Source organism: Podarcis pityusensis, assembly GCF_964106645.2.
Source record: "Podarcis pityusensis genome assembly, chromosome: Z".
Lineage (NCBI taxonomy): Eukaryota > Metazoa > Chordata > Lepidosauria > Squamata > Lacertidae > Podarcis > Podarcis pityusensis.
In genome coordinates, this window is record NC_138044.1 from 31860305 (window position 1) to 31884182 (window position 23878).

Consider the following 23878-nt stretch of genomic DNA (forward strand, 5'->3'; position numbering starts at 1 on the left):
ATATTTTCTCCTCCCAATCTGGCAAGCTTTAAACACCAGCAAATAATTTCCTTTTAAAGTATTTCTGCACATTTATAGGCCTGTTGCTGTGCGGTATTAGGAAAAACCTGCTCACCCAGAAATCAGAACCGTATCCATTTTTAAAACGATGGTTTGACAGGGCAATGTTCCTTTAATCCAGAGCAGCTCACAGGCAATCAACAATTTCCTTTCCATTGTCTTTCCATTGCCCTTATTTTACTGAGCAGATCATGCTGCAGATATACATCATTTGTCATAGCAGAGGCAGGCACTTCACACCCCATTAATCGCTCAGTGGTGCAGAATGCAATTTGTTCCTCCTGAGACAGGCTTGATTTGAAGCAGTATTTGGCCTTGGAACATTTGGGCATGTCTTGGAACCTGTCCAGTTACATACTTTGGAGGTGTTTTGCAATCTATTGCTTCCCCTCCCCCCTTTTTTTAAAAAAGCCCAGCTTATCACAATACACATATATGAACACACTAAGATGCACACTAATTTTGCACTTGTACTGTCACAATCATAGATTCCACGCACAGCTCTTGGGGCTACCAATAGCAGCTTTAAAACCACCTTTAATATGCTATTGATTTTGTAATAAGTGCTGGGCACTGAGCCGACACCTACATTATCAGATATAGCAGAGTCAGCCCTGGTTAAAAGGCACATAAGTAAACCCATGTTTTTAGTACTATGCTCAACATACCGTGATGCAGATGCCAGTGGAAAAACCCACCAGTGTCCAGCCTTGCAGAAGCCCTGCCTGATTTCCACAATATCCACACGGAACCAGACAACCTTTATGACATCACAGCTCTCAACTATATGGGAATACTGGTGCATGACCTCGAAAGGCACTCCTGTATCTTTAACAGCAACATTCCTGGGAAGATGTACAGCACAATCCTATAAATGTCCACTTAGAAACATGGGTACTTTTAGGGGTAGTCCAGAGCACCTGAGCCCTGGGTCTTTTCCAATGGATCTCAGATCTACTGCAGCTTTCTCTCCTTAGGAACCAACTCCCAGGGGCCATAGAGGCTTCGTCCCCCACAATAATATATTTGATGGACACAAAGTTGATGGGCATTCCCATTCAAATAGTATGCATGCACTGTGTCATGTGATCAGTTATGTGGGGCGAGGCTTACCTGGGTACCCACAATATTTTATTTAAGTTGGCACCCCTGTTTCCCTCCTTCTTTACACCCCCCCCCCCAGAGTTTACTTTGCTTTATAGGGAAGTTAGGCTCACTCTAATAAACAGTGATGGCAAGAGCACAGCCACACCCAGTCTTAATTTCCCACATCCAGGCGTGGAAATTAATACACACAACTTTTATTCAAATTTATGTCATGGGCATGTGCCCCCCCCCAAATCCTTCAGGTATTTTGCAAAGTTTGATGGGTTTGATGGGACTAACTCCCAGGAAAGTGGGAGCAGTTCTGTAGCCTTATTTATTGAGTCACTATATTAATAAAATCGTCTTTCAGCTATAATGGCTCTCAAAAGCAGCTTACATTAAATACACCCACTAAAACAATTCACAATAAATAAATAGTGTTGGGCTGTGTCTAGGGAACCCTGGGCTCAGCCAGAAAATTCACTACGGGGCCTTGGGTCACTCACTCTTAGCTAACCTATCTCGGTGTTGCTTAATTTACTTGTTGGAAAGCAGAGTCATGTTCTTTAAAAAAATGTCATTATCTTTAATTTTGTAGCAGCTAGGATAGCATTGACAAATGATTGGCAGCCTCTGCCCTGTTCCATTATGGAGTGTTGTACAGTCAGCTGTTTCACCAGGTAGCAGCCAAGGCTCCAGCGGGGGCTTTGGCACTCAGAAAACCTAGCTGTTATGGATGCAAAGTATCCCTGTTGCCACAGTCTGCTGTTCCTTCTCATATGCCCAAGGACCACTTGTGTCCTAATGATAGTACTGTGGCCCTAAAGTCAACGTCAGAGGCCCTATTCTCTGCCCTATGACCTGTTACGATCTGATTGGCTGGTAACAAGGACAGGGCCTTTTCAGTGCTGGCACCATGGTTGTAAACTCCCTCCTAGGGAAATCTGTCAAGCCGCCTTTTACACATGCTGTGAAAACCATCTTATGCTTAAGCCTTATCTCCACTATGCCAGCTCTTAGATTCTCTTTTAAAACTTTTTATGCAGGTGGACTTGATGGGCACATCCACACCATACAGTTATAGCAAAGAATCATGGGAACTGTGGTTTGCCCCCTCATGGAGCTAGAATTCCCAGCACCCTGAACAAACTACAATTCCTAGGGGGCAAACTACTTTGTGGGAAACCATGTGCTTTAAATGACTGGTGTGTGTGTATATGACCAATGTTGTTCCTTTTCTGACTGCTTTTCTTGCTAGTACAACAAACAACGTTGGACACAGGTCTTTTGAAAGGTGGTGTGCAAATCAAGGAAAAAAAATCAAATAATAAATCAAACATGTTTTGCCTCTCCAGTTATTTGAGATCCCAGGAGTTTATAGAAAATAACTATAAACTGCAGAAGGAGGCCTCCCTCACTAATTAATTATTACCTGCTATTAATGCTGACTGTGCTTGCAGCTAGGACTTTTAATGCTGGGAAAGCTCAGGAATCAGTCAAGGGAGAAAAACAAGAGGAGAAAGTACAGATCTTAACAAGACAAGTGGTCTTTAATCATGAGGCACTGTTCTCTGACTACAGATACGCACAGGTAGAAATCTGAAAACAGAAAGGCATAAAAATGCTTGACACGCTCACATTTTGTAACAACACCCAAAAGGATCTGAAAGTGTATGTCTTCTCCTGATGGAAAACAATGGTTAATATTGTGGAATTGGCTCTTATACAGCACAAAGAAGGAAGTGACTTGATAGGTTTATCAACTGTCCACCTTCATGTGATGGATGGTTTGAAACGGAATTAAGCAAATAATTGGAGACATCTGATTGCCCAACAGTGGAAAACAGGATGCTGGCTAGACTAGACTGACCTTTGGTATAATCCAGCAGGGCTCTTCTTATATTCTTATACAGCAAATTCTAATTCAGGGGTAGAGAACTCGCGGCCCTCCAGATGTTGCTGGACTACAACTCCCATCATTCCTGACCATTAGCTGGGACTGATATGAATTAAAGTACAACAGCATCAGGGGTTGGGTGGGGGCGCTATCCTTGTTCTACTGACTATATCTATTTCTGTCTATTTAGGACTCATTCACATTTTATATTTCAATGGGTTTTCATATTTTTCTCATAACACTGATGCTAGAAAATATTTCCTTATTTTACTCACCTTAATTCTATGCATGTGTGGACCAAAATAGGATGCACATAGTTCTGTGGGCCTTACTTCCAAGTAACTGTGATTAGAATTACAGCAGGCAAACCAAATAATATGGCACTGATTACATGATTGAAATTCACATGTCTAGTTTTTAAAAATTTCGAAAGCAGCCATGGGGCCCCCAGCGAAGACCAGGCACATTATGGGACATCTCACTCTCTCAGAATCGCCATTCATTCCAGGTGATAAGTTGCCACTGGCAACATAAGAAGATTTCATCATTGGGTGAATAAGAGCTCTTTTTTGTGGGCTGCAGCACTGCAGCATGGAGAACCATCCTGTTACCTCCTCCTCGTGTGCCACAGATCCAATCCTGATCTCCCGCCCCATAAACAACTGCTTTAAAAACAACTAGACACATTAATTGCAAACACACAGTTAATATTACCTCTAGTTTAGCCCTAAGAACCACGATGCAGGTACGTATTGCAAGAAACAATATGTTTCCAGTAATCGGTGCAGAAGCATGAGCCTTAGAATGATTTTTGTTTCTTACGCTACAAAAACATTATCAAAAATATATGGGTGACAGAAATCACTTTGCTCAAATGTCACTGATATAAACTTGTTCCAGCTGGCATGGCGTGGGTGGCTGGCACAAGGGCTGCTGAAAGTTCGCTGCATTGGCAAAAGTGCAGGTGCATCCAGGCTAGGCCATCTGCTGGGTGTCGCAGCCCAAAAACTCCACCCTCAGTGCAATGTGGTTATTCCAGCGGACAGGGTGTATCCTCAAATATTGAGCAAATAGCGGAGGGTCTAGGAGGTTCACCACTGGGCTGAAATGATCTTGATTTCCCTGGAAAATCTGAAAAGAAGGTGGGTGGGATAATTAATTCTTCCTTCAACCTCTAAAGCTGCTTAAAAAAGACAGTAAGTTTACAGGGGCTGGGTCAGGCCATTATTGGCACATAGCGGCCTTGGCCCCTTGTGGGACCCATTAGGGAAAGGTAAAGGACCCTGGATGGTTAAGTCCAGTCAAAGGCGACTATGGGGTTGCGGCGCTCATCTCACTTTTCAGGCTGGGGGACCTGGCATTTGTCCACAGACAGCTTTCCGGGTCATGTGGCCAGCATGACTAAACCGCTTCTGGCGCAACAGAACACCGTGACAGAAACCAGAGGGCATGGAAACGCTGTTTACCTTTCCACCGCAGCGGTACCTATCTACTTGCATTGGCTCACCCTGTTGCAGAGATTCAAACCGCCGACCTTCCGATCAGCAAGCCCAAGAGGCTCAGTGGTTTAGACCACAGTACCACCCACCCATTAATGACACCTGCCCAGGCTTCTCCTTCTAAAAAACTTTGGATGACCCACAACGTCTCCGATATATTGTTGGCTTACACTAGAGAGACAGCCATCTTAATTTTCCACAATGCTTTTTTTTTTTTTAAAGCATGTTTAGTGTGCCATATAGTTTTGAGTTAAACAAGGAAATAAAATTGCCTCCCTGCCACCTACCCACCTGGAAGACATATAACATTCAAGTGAGAAAAACAAGGAAGCCGTCACTGGCTGGAATAAAGGGGCACCAGTGACACCCCAGAAGTGTAGGCCTTATTTACCTTCTCTTTCCCGCCTTGTAGGACAGAGGCCCAGTGCTTGCCATCCAGGCTGCTCAAAAGAGAAAATTCCTTCACAAACATTTTGGTGAAGGCAGACTTTGCACCTTGAGTCATCAACCCAGTCACCCGCATGGTCTTACGAAAGTTCACCTGAAGCCACTCTGCTGAGCTGTCAACCTGCGGAAAAGACAGTGAGGCCTTCAAGTGCCTGTTGTTATGGCTGCCCTGGGACACTTCTTTAAACCTCTCTGGTTTTTCCCATTTTAACTTCAGTGCTCTTCAGCGCATTGCCCAGCGAAAGATAGCAGGGTCAAAGGCCTGTGTCAAAGTGGTGCGTCTTCAAGCATACAAAATACTGTACAATGTAAGTACAACACATCTTTGTGGGGAAGAAATTCAACAACTTAGGGAGCTGCCACAGAGAAGGCCCACTCCCAGGCCATGAGCCCATGAACCTTTTGAGGGTGGTGGAGCTAACTAGAGGGCCCCCTCTGCTGAGTTTAAAACTAAAGAGGATCTGTAGAGAAGGAGGCAGTCTTTCAGTATTGGTCACCTAAGTTATTTAAACATGAGTGTAAGCACCTAAAATTGGACCCAAAAATTAACCAGCAACCCGTTCAGTTATTTTAAAACAGGAGTCATATGAGTTCTATAGGTCGGTAATCTGGCCACTGCATTTTGGATGCTATCTTCGAGGGAAAGACCCACATAGGATGCAGTAATCCAATTGGGAAGTAACCAGAGCATGGAATACCATAGCAAATTTGTTTCTGTCCAAAAGGTGTCATAGCTGGCAAACCAGCCAGAGCTGGAAAAAGACATTCCTAGTCACTTGAGCCTCCAGTGACAGTGTTGAATCCAGGAGCACCCCCAAGCTACAGACCTGCTCCTTCCAGGTGAGTGCTGCCCTGTCCAAGGTAGGACATCTCCCTGCCTCCTAGACTCGCAATACCTCTTTCTTTTCAGGGTTCAGCTTCAATTTACTGGCCCACATGGAGTCCATTATTGCCTCCATGTACTAGTCTAATACCTCAACCACCTCCAGACTCTTTTGGGAGGTAGTGGACGTTCCTTCATTAGAGGTTTTTAAGCAGAGGTTTTTAAGCAGATGGCTACCTGTCATGGATGCTTTAGTTGAGATTCCTGCATTGCAGGGAGTTGGACAAGATGACACTCAGGATTCCTTCCAACTCTATGATTCTATGATTCTCCTGATTCAGATCGAAAAGAGAGGCAAAGCTGGGTGTTATCTACATATTGGTGACACCTCACTCCAAATCTTCTGATGACAGCTCCTAGCAGCTTTATATAAATGTTAAATAGCATAGGGAACATATTTTTTTAAAAGCCCTTCATAGCTTGTGGTCGCAGCTTCTCCCATATGTATATACTGAGAGATGGGCAAATATGCCCATTTTGATTTCCATATTTCCAGTCTTCACTTCTCCAAGTTTCCACATCAGTTTATGATTTTTTTAAAATCGAAATGTCCCCTAGAAATCAGTTTCTCCTAATATATGCTTTTGTATGCACTTTGGCTAATGTACACATTTTTGCAAGAAATTTTCCCTATTATATTACATTTTGATATGCCATCATATTTATTTTTAGGCAAACTTTCCCCTAAAATAAGCATTTATGTATGCATTGTTTGACTGAAGAACTGCATCACAAAATTCAGGAAAATGTGACTTTAGAAGGATAGCTGTGTTTCAGTAAGTGTATTGGTTAACAGAGTGTTTAAATGAAAGCAAAATCAGATTTTTCTCCCACCTCTGGTTTCTATACACACACACATGTTCAGGGACACCTTCCAGGCACTCAAGGAGGGCACAGAGCACAGCTGAGAAGGGAAGGAGCCGGGAGGTGGGATTTAAACAGGACTGCACTGCACATGGTCCACCACAGATAATGCTTCACACCATAATGCTTCATACCATCTCCAACTGAATGCTTTGCAACGGTCAGTTCACCCATTCACCTGCTAATCATACAATGCTGAGTAACAATCTAGAGCAGGAATGAGGAACTTGTTGTTGGACTACAACTCCCATCATCCCTGACCATTGGCCATGCTGGCTGGAGCTGGTATGACACCAGGAGAGCCACAGGTTCACCAGCTCTGCTTTAGACCCTTCCTGCCCATACACAAAATTACCTTTGGTCTCCAAGCATTGACTCTCCCATTCAAGTTAAGCCGGGCCAGAAAGGGGGACCAAGTGTAAAGCACATTGCTGATGTAGGAAGAAGCTGAGACCTGCTCATTGGAGACAGCATTGCTTTCCATTCCTAGTGGCATAGAGCAGCCTAGGAGAGAACAGTGGAGAAACAACATGACCCTCACTTGCCCTCAAGAGCCCTCTCCTTCCCACCCTGCCAAGGGAGGCCCTCAATTCCTGAAGTGGCCCTGGTCACACCTTCAAGTTTACATATACCGTGACAGATGTAAATGCTCTTTGACCATTTGCCATGCACTGACATGGTTGTCAGAAACCTTATGTTGATTTACAACACTTCTATTGGGTTAGAAACCGAGTCCTATGATGAATGGTTGAAAGAGCTGGGCATGTTAACCCTGGACAAGAAATAATTAAGGGGAGCCATGACAGATGAAGCAGACCTGTTCTCTGATGCTCCAGAGGACAGAAGGAAAACCAATGGGTGGAAACGGAAGAGAAACAGATTTCAGGTAAACATCAAGAGAAAGGGAAAGAGCTGTACAACAGTGGAACAGACCACCTCAGGAGGTGGTGAGCTCTCCTTCACTGGAGATATTTAAGCAGAGGTTGGACAGCCATCTCTCAGGGACGCTAGAGTTGCATCTTATATGGCAGAGTCTTCACTAGGCAAGGGGGTGTGTGAAATAGAGGACCTCCAAGGTCCCTTCCACTTCTGCAATCCTATGGATTCTATGAATGTGAAGGATGAGAGGGCCTCACTGCCATACTGTTCAGGTCGCATCCGATGAGCTCCATGCGCAATGTGTTGCGGATGCTGAAGTGTGTCGGGTGGAGACGGATATAGCGGGCTACAATGGGAGGGTTAAAGCTGTTGTCTCTCACGCCTGCTGCATCCACGTTCCCAAAGAATATCTGCAGGCAAGAAGAGAAAAACACAGAGGTGGGAATGGAAGTTGTGATCAGGGACTATGCAAAGCCTGCATGAAATCCACACTCTGGCACTGAAGGCAAGCTTCCCATATAAAAACAAAGAGAAGTTTTAGGAAGTCATGAGGTCAATGGCACACACCCTTTAAAAATATTAATTTAACTGGAATAGCATGGGAAGGGCTATAGTTCAGCAGCAGAGCACAAGCTTTTCTTACAAAAGGTCCTCAACTTAATATCTGGCATTGCTAAATATGTTTGAGAAAGACCCCAAGAGAGTGGCTGCCAGTCAGTGTAGACAATATTGAGCTAAATGGACTAATGCTCTGACTCAGTGTAAGGCAGTTTTCTATATTTCACCTTTTTACTCTCTATACCTAGTTTTGAGGCATCTTACATAGGTGGTGTGTGCTAAAAAAAATAAAATTCTATGCCAAGATAATCCAAATTATTTGCTAAGAAAAGCTGATTTCCTTCTAAAAGTATGCCTGTTCAGTACACTTGAATATTTCCCGTCTGGCCCAACTTATTCCAATTTTGCTAGTTGTAGAGAGGGGCAAAAAGCATTGATGCCCTGCTCCCGGTCACAGGTTTCTGAGAGAGTTCACTAGGAATTCCCTGCACATTTAAACACAGCTTATCACTACAGTCTTAAGGACTACAAACTTGGTGAGGTGTTTTGCTTTGCGTTTAAGTTAGAGCTGAGGTTCTAAGGATGCTGAATCCTTCATAATAATACCACTGATGTTTGCACTTGTCTGGTACGAAGTGTGACCTGTGGAGTCTATGAAGCTCTGAGCATGGTTAAAAATACCTGGGTGCATGACAACAACTGCAGTACCCTCTACATGTCTTCTCAGAAGTAAGTTCTGCTCAGCTTAAGAGGGCTTACTCCCAGAAAAGCGACTATGAAATTGCAGTCTAAAATTGTACATTTTTAAACTGCCCAAAGGAGAGTATGCATCAACAAAATAAAGAAGTTAATATTCAATAGCTTTCCGGCATATGACCAGTCCTCACAAGTAAGTTCTGCAACTTCACGTGATTTCTTGAATGTATGAGGCGACAATCCTAAATCTAAATCCTTTTACTAGGGAGTAAGTCTACTTGACCTCAATGAGACTGACTGCTGAGTAAACATCAGATTGCAGCACACATAGTGTGGGATAAGCAGCTTCATTTAACATATGGCCTTTTTCTACGATGAGGAAGAGGGAAACTTTGGAAAGAAACTTTTTTAAGGGGACAATTTGGAACTCACTTTTGAAGGGCATATTTTAAAAGTCTAGCAGCCTTTAATTTCTGCACTTTACTTTGCTGCACATTTTATGACTTTAAATCTCTGCTGGGATTCTCTCACCAAAGAGCACTTAGCCCAAACTTGGGTTTTGGAATCCAGGAACTCTCCTTTCTGTTATACCTATTTTTTCCTTGAACCAACACTACAACTCATTACCCTCAACTCAAAGCTTTGCAAGTCAGCTCACCCATTCTTCTGTTAATTATAAAATATTAAGCAATTAACTAGACTAGAGCAGGGTTAGTGAATGTGCAGCCCTTCAGATGTTGCTGGGCTACAATTCCCTTCATCCCTGACCATTGGCCATGCTGGCTGGGAGTTGGAATCTAACACCCGAAGGGCTACCAGGTCCCCTCTCTTATCAATAAGAACCTGTACTTAACTATAGTAATAATTTGGGAAGGTCATGTACATTCACACCATTCTATGTTTTGCATTGGGTGGAGATTCCCAGGGTCAAAGGGCTTGTATTTTTTTTTACTGATTGTTTCTCTTCATGATTTCTGACAGTGCAATCCTGCATATGTCTATTCAGAAGTAAGACATACTGAATTCAATGAAGTTTACTTCCAAGTAATTGAAGTAAGGATTACAGCATAAGTTCTGCTTCTGCTTCTATTGTTCCAAAGACTTAAATGTTAGCAAAGGCACTCAAATAAGGCTGTTGGAGTTCAGAGAAAAAAATCCTGATAACACTTTACTAAGCAAATGGAGTAAAACTGCATGTAATTTGAGGAGAAAGGTGAAACAGAGTTGTTTTGTCTTTCTTATTTCAGGCCTTGTACAACACAGAGGGACATTCACCTAAACATACAGAAGAGAAATCCCTCAGGACTATAAAGCAAATCAGGGCACACGATACCTCAGTAAAGTTCATGCCACTCTGACTGGTTGCTAAGCAACACAAGCACCACCCCTTAGGTAGCTTACACCAAAAACTCAACAAACCTGTGAGCTACATACTGAATCTCTGCTGCTGCACTTCAAATCCAAAGTGCAAAAATACATGTTTGCTATTGTATGTGCAATGGCAAAGTCTGCATATCGGGGGGGGGGTGTTCAAGGTGAAATTTTGCTTTCCTTTGTGCCTTCTTCCTTTCCACTTCCTTTGCTCTCTGCCTTCTGGTTAGAGGAAGATGAGGGAGAAAAGGCACTCACCATCTTGGAGCTGGTGGCATTGCCTTTATAACACTTCCATTTCTCTCCATCACTACTGTAGAATATCTCAAACTGGGAGATGTAGAGGCTGGAGAACTTCTGCCGGGCTCCTTGTGTCTTTATCCCATGGATGATCTGTTGTCGTAGCAGGTCTACCTGGACAAAAGAAAGCAGGAATTCACACTAAGTGAGACAATTGATTTTTGGAAGCTATGAGGCCCAGAGATAGCAGAGGGAGAGGGAGAGAGGCTGCTTATCAGGGCAAATGATACTGAGCTTGAGAGAGCAAAAGTTTGCATTCAGAAAGTTCCAGGTTCAATCCTTTACCAATGGAGGCTTGTCTATTAGGGCAAATAAGGCACTACACCACCAACTTCAGTCTCAGTTCAATAAAGACTTTCTGATAGATCAGACACAAACTGAGGATTGGACATGTAACATCTAATTCCTTAAAAATCAGCAATGCCACACCACAGGGATGTGTGCTAAGTCCCTATCTGTATTCATTGTACACATACAATTGTGTATCATCTGACCCGTCTACTGCAATTATTCAGTTTGCAGATGTCACCACCATAATGGGTTTAATAACAGGTGGAGACAAATCAGCGTGTAGAGAGGAGGTCCAAAAAATATCTACATGGTGCCTAGGGAACAACTTGCACCTTAATATCAGCAAGACAAAGGAGATGGTGTTGGACTTTCGGACGAAGAGAGGAGAACTAGTCCTGCTGTACATCGACGAGGGCTGTGTGGAGAGAGTCTCTTCCTTTAAATTCCTAGGAGTTTATCTCAGTGAAGACCTTACTTGGAAAATAAATACAACCCAGGTGGTTAAGAAAGCCCAACAGACTCCATTTCCTCAGAGTATTATGGAAGAACGATGTCAATCAACGTTTGATGATCTCTTTCTATCGGTCAACAATAGAAAGCTTCCTTTCATACTGCATCATGGTGTGGTACGCTGGTTTGACATCATCTGATAGGAAGTGTCTACAGAAGGTGGTGAATACAGCACAATATATTATGGGCTGTCCCATGAATCCGCCAGATGAAATAGCAGAAGAACATTGCCTCAGGAGAATGAGGAAAATTTCCAGGGATGATTCACACCCTGGCCGGCACTTTCTTGATCTCCTGCCCTCAGGCAGAAGATATAGAAGCATGATTAGTCGCACCAACAGGGTAAAGAACAGCTTCTATCTGTGGGCTGTTAGGCTGCTGAATGAAAAGATAACAACAGGGCAACTGACTTTTGGGTTTGGTGGGTGTGTTTGGGGAATGAAGACTAAGAGAGCTGAGTGGGGGGTGCTCGTGTAATCTCACTGTATACAAGTTGTACAAGTGACAATAAAGTATTTCAATTTCAGCTCCTCCTACACCTACCTTCTTAGTTATGACTACCCAGCGGGTGGCCCTGCCCATCTGCTTCCTTCTCAGTCTCAGTGTTGCCCCTTGTAAAACTCAAGAGGGCAAACATTAGAATTATCTGGCTCTACTGTCATTGGCTCAAGCACTGCCTAATGTTGGTCTTCCTGCTTTCTTCCCCACCAGCCCCAGAGAGCACCAGCCACCACTGTCCTTGGTATCTTCGGATAGGACTAGGAAAGATCCATGTTCAGGAAGAGAAGGCTGCCATGAATGTATATGTATGGATATGTATATGGATATGGATATTTGTGTGTGTGTGTCTCCTGCCTCTCCTTTTAAGGGGCACAGGGCAGGAAATTTCTGGGATTAAAAAAAAATCTATCTATCTATCTATCTATCTATCTATCTATCTACACACACACACACACACACACACACACACACACACCCTAAAAGCAAACTGCTTCACCCTGCCTATCCACAGGCAGCTTTTGTTCCTGTGGAGACATGAAGGGCTCACTGGCCACTACTCATGACTGCTCATAGCCCATGGTTGTTCTTTCCTAGCAGGCGCATTGGGACTGGAAGGGCAGGAGGCAGGTTGCCCCACAGTAGCTGGACCCAGAAAGCCAATGACAGGCAGAACCAACTAATACTAGTTCTGTCCTTCTCCTCCTCCTCCCTACTGAGTTCTACACAGGCAGCCCTGAGACTGAGGCAGAGGCAGTGCCCTTTTTGCTGTAATGTACCTGCCTCCACTGCCAGCCACGATAAGGGGTTAAAAACATGGAAGGAGGCACAGTAGGCCTCCCTCGTGAGGCAATTGTGGTAAGGGCAGAAGAGCTGCTTCTTTACACTTGCCCTCTCCAGGCATTTAGACTTATAGTTTCAGATGCAGGGGGCAAGTCACGCTGAGCATACAGAGCAAAAGGTCTGAAGGGAGAGAGGGAGGCTTCACATCTATATAGGATCTGTGCAATCTGGAACCCTGAGCAACTGGGGTATCAGTTTTCTTGGAAGCTTTGGCATGCAAAGGCTACATCCAGGCATTTGCTCTGAATGTGCCAATGCCAGAGGAAAGGCTCGGAGGGCAGCCCCAGTCTCTTTGCTCACGCATTCTCCAGAAATTTAAGTATAAAAACCTTACTCTGTTGAAGAGCTGTCTGTGAGTGAGTAGAATGCATGAAGATAAATAAGCTCACTAAGTCCACTCTCCCCCCCGCTGCTGCTGCCACCACCACCACTATCCCCCTTCCAGTTAGTAAGCAACTATCACCATGAAGGAGTCTCCTGTACGCATGCAGGCTCCCTGTGTGATGCAGAACCCTGGGAAACCAGAGTTCCATCTCACCTAGGAGCATCCGCAAGCATGGCTGGCTCTTCATTGCAAATGTTCACCCTCCAACTTGTGGAGGCTGGTTAGGGTGGTGGTGGAGTTATGGCACTTGCCCCCACTCATATGTTCTGCTAATTTGTGAGACTATAGCTCCTGAGTAGGGTTAGGCATTAGTCTTAATCAAGTGTTAACACTTCTGTAGAAGGCTTGAGAAAGGAGCCTGAATACGGCTCCTCTCTGGAATTAAAAACCTTTACTGTCACCGTTGCCTGAGGCAGAGGCTAGTTTGAGGATTCTGCACCCCTCTGAGACTGGTGTTAGTGCTATTCACCTGCAAGATCCACACACACCCTTCCTGATCCTACCTGGATCCAAGCATTCTTTTCTGCAGTACTCCAGGCATTGATTGAACCAGATTTGTCAAGCCTGGCCAGGTTGGGGACCCATTGACCTTGGACAGAAAAAGTGGAGGAAGGAGGAATAGGACTAGATTAGAAAACGGGCATTGTTGGGAAGGGAGCAACAGTATCTCTCACAATAACAGGCTTTTTCCAGTTGCCCTAGAAGCAATACTTCAGGGATGTCCAACTTCCAAGACACTGTGATCTAAACCCACTATAAAAACACTGGCATTGATCCACCCATTGGATTGACCAAAGTTGTTGAGCTTTTTGGGGGAGAAACACCAATATTTGTTCAGCTTCTTCGGAAGAGGCTTCAGCAAAGTTGTTGAGCTTTTTGTTCAGCATGGTTTGGCTGAAATGGTTTTGTGAACCAAATTAGGCCTGGAGGCCAGAGGTTGCCTACCAATGACTGAGGCCCATCTGAACTATACAAGTAAAGCAGTTATCATACCACTTTGAACAGCCATGGCTTCCCCCAAAGAATCTTGGGAAGTGCAGCTTGTTAAGGGTGTTGAGAGTTGTTAGGAGACCCCTATTACCCTCACAGAAAGTTCCCAGGATTCTTTGGGGGAAGCCTTTACTGCTTAAAGTGGGGTAATATTGCTTTAAATGTATAGTGCAAATGGTGCCTGAAAAGCTTCATCTTGTCCACTGGATATGTCATCCTCCATCCCTCTGGTCTCTGGGTGTCTTTCCCAAACTTTTTTTTTTTTTAAGAAACACTACTCATTTGCTGAATACTCAGATGAAAGTAACATTTCCATGGACCCAATAAGAATGAGTAGAAAGCTAAAGTCACACATAAGACACAAATAACAGCAACTTCCACATGGAAAATATGGCACTTCAAGAGTGCACATAGATGCATAAGTAAACAGGAGTCTGCATGTCTCTGTTTTGTCTCTGAGGACTGAGCCCATCTAGGCCTTGTGCCAGAAGCTAGCATGGGCAGGTCAGTTGCCAAAGCCAGCAGGAGGAGGGGCTCTCTGTGGCTGACACTGGTCTCCTTTTGAAAAAATAAACATTTGTTTGAAGTCACCCAGCTTTGTAGGGAAGCAGTGGGCAAGGTAGCTAGAGCTGCTACCACCATGCACATCTTCCACACCTCTGGGTCCCACATCCATCTTTGGAGGAACCACTGCTTGTGCTACTGGAGACAGGTCGGAACAGCAGAAATGTCAGTGAATGACCAGCAATGGAGGAGTACTCTGCTGCCTGTGCTACTGTGGACCCCCCAATCGCTTAAAAAATATCAAGGACTCATGGTGCTACCAGTCAACCTGTTTATCGATCACCTGGCCTTGGTCCAGTATATCTGAAGGAGCGTCTCCATCCCTATTGTTCTACCTGGACAGAGGTCCAGCACCGAGGGCCTTCTGGCGGTTCCCTCACTGCGAGAAGCCAAGTTACAGGGAACCAGGCAGAGGGCCTTCTCGGTAGTGGCGCCCTCCCTGTGGAACACCCTCCCACCAGATGTCAAAGAGAACAACAACTACCAGACTTTTAGAAGACATATGAAGGCAGCCCTGTTTAGGGAAGCTTTTAATGTTTGATGTATTACAGTATTTTAATATTTTTTTGGAAGCCTCCCAGAGTGGCTGGGGAAGCCCAGCCAGATGGGTGGGGTATTATTATTATTATTATTATTATTATTATTATTTTGCAGGGAGATGCTGGCCATTTAATAAGCATTAATTCTGATTTATTTTCAGGGAGGTGAGATGAGACTGCATCAGAACAAGCATTTCCTCCATACTTGCCAGGGTGTTTTACTATCACTTTCCTCATCACAAAAAGTCTGATCTCCATTGTGGAAGCGGGTTTCTCACACAAGACCCCATAATAATTATAGTTGCACAACCTTAATTTGCAGGTAGTATGTGACTGACTCCCACCTGAAAACAGTGAGAGTCTGGAAGCACCCTCAGTGGAGGGCCAGGGGACATGGGAAGCTACCTTATGCCAAGTCAGGCCATTAATTCATCTATTCTCCATTGTTTACACTGACTGGCCTCTCCATTCCTCAGCTTCATGTGGGTTGTGAGTCCTTTAATTCCCCCTCCTTCACATGACATTCTCCAGCTACTGTTACCCAACACTTTCTCCTCCCTAAATCTGGGTATTCCCTGTGCAATGGATGTAGCACTCCTATCTGGATTTACAGAGCATAGGGAAACTCTGGATTTAGGCAGGAGAAAGTGTGATACAGCAGTAGCTGGAGGAGAATCCCTCATGGAGGAGGGGGAATTAAAAGGGATTCACAATCTACGCTAAGCTAAGGTATGCACCAGACCTGACTGGCTTCCCAGAGTTTCAGACAGGAGCCTCTCCCAGCCCTATTTGGAGAGTCTGGAAATTGAAACTGGGGCATTTTGCATGTGAAAGAGTAGCCATCATATAGTATTTGTGCAAGCAAATCACAATGAATGCACAATAAACAGGTTGTCTGGATGAGCTCCCTGGATGAGCCTGGAAGCACCTGGAGCCAGGAGTCATGGTGTGGAGGTTCTGATTTCAAAATATGAGACACTCACAGAGCTCTGTGGAGCTGTAACGTTCTGGTAAATGCCTCATTCCTCCTAAATGGGATGGCAAGAATCTGTAGCAGAAACAAGTGTTCCATCAATTAATAAACCAAGATTCAAGTGCTTACCATAGTGTTCTGAAGCTGTGATCTGTGAGTCTGCAATGTAGCCAGAAGCTAGGCCCAGAGGAATTTGGCACCCTGAAATGAAAAGTTTGAGAAAATATAAAGGTATTTTAATAAAGACTTATAAATAATGTTTTCTAAATTCTGGGCTTTGAGCTGTCCTGGGAATGCAACAGACCATGAAATATATTTCAAATTCTAGCTTAATATTTGGAATGCCTGATGGCTCGCTCTTGTAAGGCAGGACTAAAGTTGCAAAGATCTCAATCCTGCCTACGTTTTTGGGGTGCCATGGCATCCATAGAAGCAATAAGGACTCTACCTTATACACTGAACCTTTGACATTGGTCTATCCAATTCAAAATTGTCTGCACTGACTAGCAACAACTCTCCAGGGTTTCAGCCAGGGGTTCTGTCCCAGCCCTACCTAGAGACACCAGGGATTGAAAATGGGACATTCTGCATGCAAAGCAGATGCTCCATCAATAAGCAACAGCCAATTCCCCATTACCTGCTGTAAAATGCAACAGAACAGCATTCTCCCTTTCATCTCTTCACCCATTACAAATGTTCTTTTAAGTGTATCCTGACCTGCTCTTTGCCTGATTGCCACAAGGAACAAATGTGAGCTTTATGTTGAAAGCAGCTTTCAGTCCAACTTGCAGATGTGTGAGGGTTGATCAACAGCTAGAGCTAAGTGGTAAAAATCTGGATCTTAGAAATGTATTGTCACTCCTTTTATGTCTTTTTCAGAAACATAACACAGAGAAACTGAGATCTGAGCCTGTTCCTATCAGTGAATCAAAGTGTCAGGAAGACGAATGTCATGCTTTGCTACTCACGCTGGTCGTACACTAGGAAGAAGGCACTCATCCCAGCCTGCTCATGCTCAGCAACCATACATTCCACCTGCCAAATCCCTGGGTGGGATGGGCTCATTTCCACTGTCTCAAAGGCACCTGCAACCAGAAGGGGGAAAGAAGGTCAGTTGGTTATTCACTACTGTGTGCTGAACACTAGAGGAAGGAAAGAAGAGTTTTGCATGTGAGTTAAGGTTGACCATTGGAGACTCTCTTTGGGAAGAGGGCGGTCCTTCAGAATGAAGTGATGTTACATGCACATGCAAGTTCTTTGTCTAAGAGAAAGAGCTTTAAGAGGTGCTATAACAATCCTAAGGTCTCAAATATAAAATAAATGTTCATAGATGTGCAAGGCAAACACATACATAAGTTTATAAACCATGTGTCTGAAATAGTACAGGAGAGCAATCCTGAAGCCATTTTGACTCTCCCAGTGACCTCAAATATTCCTCTGCAGTAAGGGAGGAAAATGGGGAAAGCCTTCCCATTGTTTTTTTGCTTACAAATCCTGTTTTTAAAGGTGTATTTGTGTATAAGTTCGGAATAGAATAGCTATTTTCCGAACTTAAAAATGGAAAGCATAATGCTGGTGGTCAACAAAAGAGGTTTAAAGACTGTCTCAAGGCAAATCTAAAAAAAGTAGTATAAGCACCAACAATTGGAAAACACTTGCCTGTGAGCGCTCCAGTTGGGGAACAGCCTTTACCAAAGGCTTTGAAAACACTCAAACTCAGGACGCAAGGGAGAAACATGCTAAGAGGAAGGCACGCTTGGCAAATCCACACCGTGATCAACTCCCACCCGGAAACCAATGTTCCCACTGTGGAAGGACATGTGGATCCAGAATTGGCCTCCACAGTTACTTACGGACTCATTGATAAAACCGTGTTTATGGAAGACAATCTTACTCGGCTACGAGTGATTGCCAAAGAAGAAGATTTGTGTATGAATAGGGTGAGCCTGTGACCTGGATTCAGGAACTAAAGTATTAACCATCACACAAAAAATGGCCAGGCTGTCCAGGTAATGCAATCAGTGACCATTATCAAGTATCTTGGCAAACAGGATTTCTGTTGTAGATCACCTCCTCTGCTGTATACATCCTTCTGTGATGTATGTATGATGCTTCAGGGGGGTGGTCTTGGGCTACAGATTGGGCAGTTTCAAAAGTCTATATAAGGGTTTGTGCATCATTGTTCAGGGTTCTCTCTCCTCCCTCCTGTGTGTGGGGAGTGCGGACCCTGTTGCAACAGTACTTTTCTATTGCAATAGAGATCAGGCTTACTAGCCACTTTGCTTCTCAATATACTCTGGTTGGCCTCTGTTATTTTCTCCTACCGATAGGGAACCCTTGGATACCCCAACTCTTGGATACCCCATAAGGGAAAAGGAGCAGTTTTTTCTTATAACAGATACTGAGTAGAGAAAGGGGGGGGGGAGAGAAAGAGGGAGTGCTCCACCCTTTCTCCTCCTGCCACTTTGCCAAGCAGCCTTGCTGCACACTCCAGTGTTCAAAAAGAACATCTGCAGCATTTTGAGCTCTACAGTTAACAAGGAATCTGCAGAAGAGAGGATTTAACAGGGATGTAGCACTCCTTTCCCCAGACTACTCACAATTGCTGTTTCCTAAGTGTGTGGTAGAACTCTGGTAGAACTGGAGTTAAGATCACAGAAAGCTGTTTTATACAAAGTCAGTATTATCTGCACTGACTAGCAGCAACTCTCCATAATTTCAGATGCAGGGAATTCCCAGCTGTACCTGGCGAGGCTGGGGATTGAACATGGGACCTTCTGATTATTATTATTTTTTAAAAGATGCTCTACCACTGAGCTACACAGCCTTCCATGTAGCTACAGTCCATTCTGTCAGCTTCAGTTACAGTACATGTTGTGGGCAAGTTAGCCTTTGGGGGACTCTCTCTGGGATATGATAAAGAACGTTGAAAGTATGTGTGAAAGCTGGAGAGAGCAGCCACCTAGTTTACATAGGTGCTGTTGGGGCTTCACCATTGCCTATGTCTATCTATGTTTATTCTCCTAGTTAAAAAACCAGCAACAGATTCAAATGTGTAAAGTGGATGGTATTATACCTGTTGTTACCTGCCACCCCAATCTCCAAGTAGTGAGAGAGACTCCAGGGTACTTACCCAGGGTTCAGTTTCCTTGGAATGAAGATCAGCAGAGATTGTGGTGCCTTTAGCACATATGGTTTTATTTACGTGTGTGTGTGTGTGTGTGTGTGTGTGTGTACACATATATATATGCAATCTGAGCATAGGACGGAGGGGCTCTAAAGCATTCATACTGCAACAGCTATTGCATCCCAATTAAAATTCCATGACAGCCCCAAAGTCTAGCACGCAGCAAGCATGTTTTCTAGCTTGCTTCCAGCTCTCTCCCACACGCAACTCTGGCTATTGTATTCCTATGTAGCAGCTAAGAGAAGGGTGAGGGAAAGGCCCATCCGTTTATTCTATGGCACAGAGCAACACTTTTGGTTATGCCAGATGATAGTGCTTAACTAGCCAGCCAAAGCCATTACCTTGACAAAAGAACTGACTTGGAAAATTTCCCCTTATACATTCTACCCTCAGATACAGGATCCTAAGTTTGGAAGGGGAACCAGGGTTTCATGCAGACTGGATGTCCCCCCAACCAAAAACACACCCCACATAACATTATAGTAGAGACTTGTCAAAAATGGGTGAGTCTAAATTCTCCCAGTCGTTACTTGGAGTGAAGGAACTGAGGAATATGACCTACATTTCCAAATGTTACAACACAGTTCTTGGCTATCTTTAAGTGTGTTTTGAAAGAAAATAGTCTCCAATGTCCCTTCTAACTCTTAAGGGCTATATTAGAGTTGTTGCTCAGAGCAGTAACCACTGAAGTCAATGGAAATGACTAACCCAGGTCCATTAATTTCAACGGGCCAACTTAGGGTAGAGCAAAGTTGGATATGGCCCTAAAATTCTACAATGATGAATTTGAAGAACTGAGTTCTGCTAAGCCCTGGTTTAAGTTAAGCATGATGTAAGCTAAGCATGATTTAGCATGATTCTGTACATGGCTTCTACTTGGTTTATTGTTATCATTATTACATTTATATCCCACCTTTCCTACAAGGAGCTCAAGATGGCATACCTTGTTCTACCCCTCCTCAGTTCTATCCTCACAACAAACCTGTGGGGTAGGTCAGGCTGAGAGGCAGTGACTGGGCCAGGTTCATCCAGTGAGCTACATGGTCCAGTTGGGATTTGAACTCTGGTTTCCCAGATCCAATCCAACATTCTAACTGCTGCACCACACTGGCCCTCTACTGCTCTATGTGTCCTCTATGCTATAAAAGAGGCACTGGCTGCTGAGCTCTTTCCCCTGAGGATATTCCATAGTATTCCAAAGGCAGATATAAGCTGGCAAGAAGGTTATGTATAAAGACATCCATTTCATGGCTTACCAGGATAGAGGTTGTAGACTCCTAAGCGGTACTCCTGGGCTGTTCGGATAGTAAAGACTTGCCCATGGAAGTGGACAGAGTGGATGTCTTTGGCACCACCCACATTCAACAGATACCACCGCACCCTCTGGTGCTGACCCATCACTAGTCCTGGTAGACTGTCTCTGACATAACCATTGATAGCTGGAGAACAGAGAGAAGTAAAGAAGAAGGAAAATCAGAATGGGGAAAAGGAAGAGCAAAACCCTTATATATGCTGTTGTTTTCCATTGTTCTGATATATATACATTTGTTTTCATATGTAACAATTCTTATATAGCCAATTGTTTTCATATAAAACAAAACAAAGCAGTATATACAAAAACAGCAAATACCATATATCCCACACTAAAAAGCCCAATTCCCTATGTTCTGAAAATCCAAATAGGAGAGTTACATTGATTGCATAGGGAATCTCTGGATTCTGGGAGGAGAAAGTGCAGGGCAACAGCAGACGAAGGAAAACAGCACACAGATAGGTAGAATTAAGGGATGCACAAGGGAATCACAATTCACATTAAGCGGGGGTATGGACAGGCCCTAAGAGCTCTGTATCAGTTTTAATTGCACAACTTCCTAGTGGTGCAACAATAAAGCTGCTAGGACATTTGCAAAGCTAAGTAGTGTCTAGTATGGTTGCAGTGGGTTGGGCTAGATGACCCTGGGGGTCCCTCCAACTCTACAGTTCTATTATTTGTCTGCCCCAGCTGCAAGAAAACATGTCTGTCCCATATCGGTCCATATCAGTCCACCAAAGGCGCACTCTTCCATTCTCTTCCTAGACAGACAGATGCCAACACAATTCTATGAATCTGAATTTACTGGCATGTGATTGAAAATAGCGACAGTCAGGAAGAGCCATTAGGTGTTCCCCTCTGAAAAGGCTCCATCTTATACAGCCACCTTCTGCAGATCACACAGCAGAGGGACACAGAGCAGAGCTTCCATCAACGATTTGAGTAGATTTATACTTGGGAGAAGGAAGGGATTTCCATAACATCTCTCCTTGTCCCAGTGGCAATTATACTGGGAGCATGGAAAGAGATGAAGAGGTGGAAAGAAGGTTATTACCATAGAAAGAATTGCTTGCTTTAAAGGCAGGATCATCCGTCTGGATGTGGCAGGGATGCAGACAGTTCCTCTCAAGGTTCTCAGCAAAATACCAGCTCTTGGTCTCATCAAAGATGGTGAAGAGCAAGGAGAATTCCTGGACAGCCAGCTGCCTTCTGTATGCTGTGCTCAGTACTCCAAGCCGGCAGATAATCAGAGGTCCAACAAGACCAGAGTGTAGGTCTTTCTCCTAGAATTAAAAATTGAGGGCAGGTGGAAGTGAGGTATATCAGTTACTGTACCCCAGCAGCACTGCAAATATGGAAATCACCAATATGGTGCTCTCCAAGACATTGCTGGACTACAATTCCCATCATCCCTGACCATTGGCTATGCTGGCTGAGGCTGATAGGGTGCTGGAGTCCAGCAATAACTGGATGGCATCATGTTGGCTACCCCCAGCTTAGAGTCATGTTCATGCCATGTCAACCTGGATTATGAGGCTAAGAAGCCTCACCTTTTAATGAGGATTAGACAGATTCCTGGAGAATAAAGCTTCCCCTCCTTTGTGACCAGTATACAGGGGATGTAAAAAAAAAGAAAGAATTGCAAGCTAGCTACTTTTCTGTGGGCCTACTTACAAGTCTGGTATAAAAACTGAAAAAACTAAAGTCAGATCCAGTTATAACTATGCAAAGCTGATGTGTATGAAGCTCTCATCCCTTCTCTTCCTTCCCTTTCTTTGCTCCCTTCCCTTTCTCTGCCACAATAGCACCTTCCATTTAATGGTTTCCCCAGATGGGCTGCAATCCTTACTATATATTAAGCAGGACAAGGCCACTTTCACATCAGATGTAATTTTCAAAGTCCTCCCTTTGCGCCCATGCCACTTAGAATGGGAGCATGGAAAGCAAAGGGGATGCTGATGGAAGTAACAAGGACAATTATGTCCTAGAGCCATCTGTGGCAAACTTCCTCAGATGTCTTAACTAAACAGATGAGGAGTTGCAGTTATGGAAAGGGAATCCCAAGGTGTCGCTCAGTGGGAGAGCACATGCTTTGCACACATGGCATTCCAGGTTCAAGCCAGGTAAGCCTGGGAAGGGCTTCTGCCTGAAATCTTGAAAAGCAACATTCTGTGACCTGACCAGGAATGGGGAAATCTGCTGGTTTTGATTTTCCCAGCCTTGAGTTTAGTTCTCTACATTTCCACATCAGAGTGTGTGCGTGTGCGCACGCGCGAACTAAAATATATGCACTAAGTTTCATCAGCTTGCAAGAAGAGACTTTGCTTTTTAATCTTTGCAAGGTGCCCGCTGTTAGGTCTGGCCAGCCCTCTTGTCATGGCCCATGAAATGCCCTGATACAAACAGCAGGAGAGCATGCATTACCCACTTACCAGGCTAATACTGGAGAAATATGCCCATGCCTTGCAGTCAAACTCATTGGCTGTAGGAGCCATGTGTGACAACACCTTGATGGAATAATCTCGGACCTCGCCAGGCTGCACAGAGTCCTGGATGGGCTGCTCTACTTCCTCCCCATTTCCTTCATAGGGCAGCAGGTTAGAATGGAATGAATACGGGCGGGAAGCCAGATTCTTGAAAGTCACCTGGGTGAAGGGAGGGAAGAACAGGCTCAAAGAGGAGAAGGGGGATAAAGAACAAAGACAACGCAAGCTGTTCTTTACTCTATTGGGGTCACCTTTTAAGCTGGAAGACAATACACCCAGTGCTGGCTTGGGTTGGTGGGAGTTGTAGCCCAAAATGCCTGGAGGCCACCAAGTTGAGGAAGGCTGATCTGAGCCAAAACTACCAAGGTAACCCTGGGGGCCTAGCCCTGTTGGGTATATTACTGGCCCCCTCCCTAAATGGTCAGCTTTTTTTAAAGTACCTTGCCCTTTTACATATGGATATATTAATGCACAAAGGCAGAAATCTGCCCAATCACTCAACTCACCAAGAAGAATTGTAATTAAATAACTTTTTTTTAAAAAAGAAGTAATCTTACACGGGTAACTGTAATGATGCCCTGCCCCCCACCGCATCCATAGACCTTCTTCCTATACATGACCAGCCCAAGACATTTTGCTGCTTTGGATGAAAGACAAGGTGATGTGTTTCCCCCCATCTCCCATTCCATATACAAAAGCCAACTGAACTGGCAGCTGACACTGGAGATGAAAAAGTGTCCTGTTGGGCACCTGACAGTAG

General features: G+C 44.2%; 1 protein-coding gene across 5 annotated transcripts in view; it reads right to left on the reverse strand.

Annotated features, from left to right (window-relative positions):
• Positions 1-2677: 2677 nt before the first annotated feature.
• Positions 2678-23878, reverse strand: part of F8 (coagulation factor VIII) — a 75498-nt gene continuing 54297 nt past the window's right edge. For all 5 annotated transcript variants that reach the window (XM_080990230.1, XM_080990229.1, XM_080990232.1 and 2 more), the window contains 11 exons: positions 23065-23277; positions 21687-21915; positions 20577-20759; positions 17102-17218; positions 16263-16334; positions 13571-13656; positions 10499-10654; positions 7881-8025; positions 7092-7240; positions 4934-5110; positions 2678-4174 (listed from right to left, as the gene is read on the reverse strand). In XM_080990230.1, coding sequence (XP_080846356.1) covers positions 4019-4174; positions 4934-5110; positions 7092-7240; positions 7881-8025; positions 10499-10654; positions 13571-13656; positions 16263-16334; positions 17102-17218; positions 20577-20759; positions 21687-21915; positions 23065-23277 — 1683 coding nt within the window. In that variant the 3' untranslated portion in view covers positions 2678-4018. The remainder of the gene's footprint in view (positions 4175-4933; positions 5111-7091; positions 7241-7880; positions 8026-10498; positions 10655-13570; positions 13657-16262; positions 16335-17101; positions 17219-20576; positions 20760-21686; positions 21916-23064; positions 23278-23878) is intronic.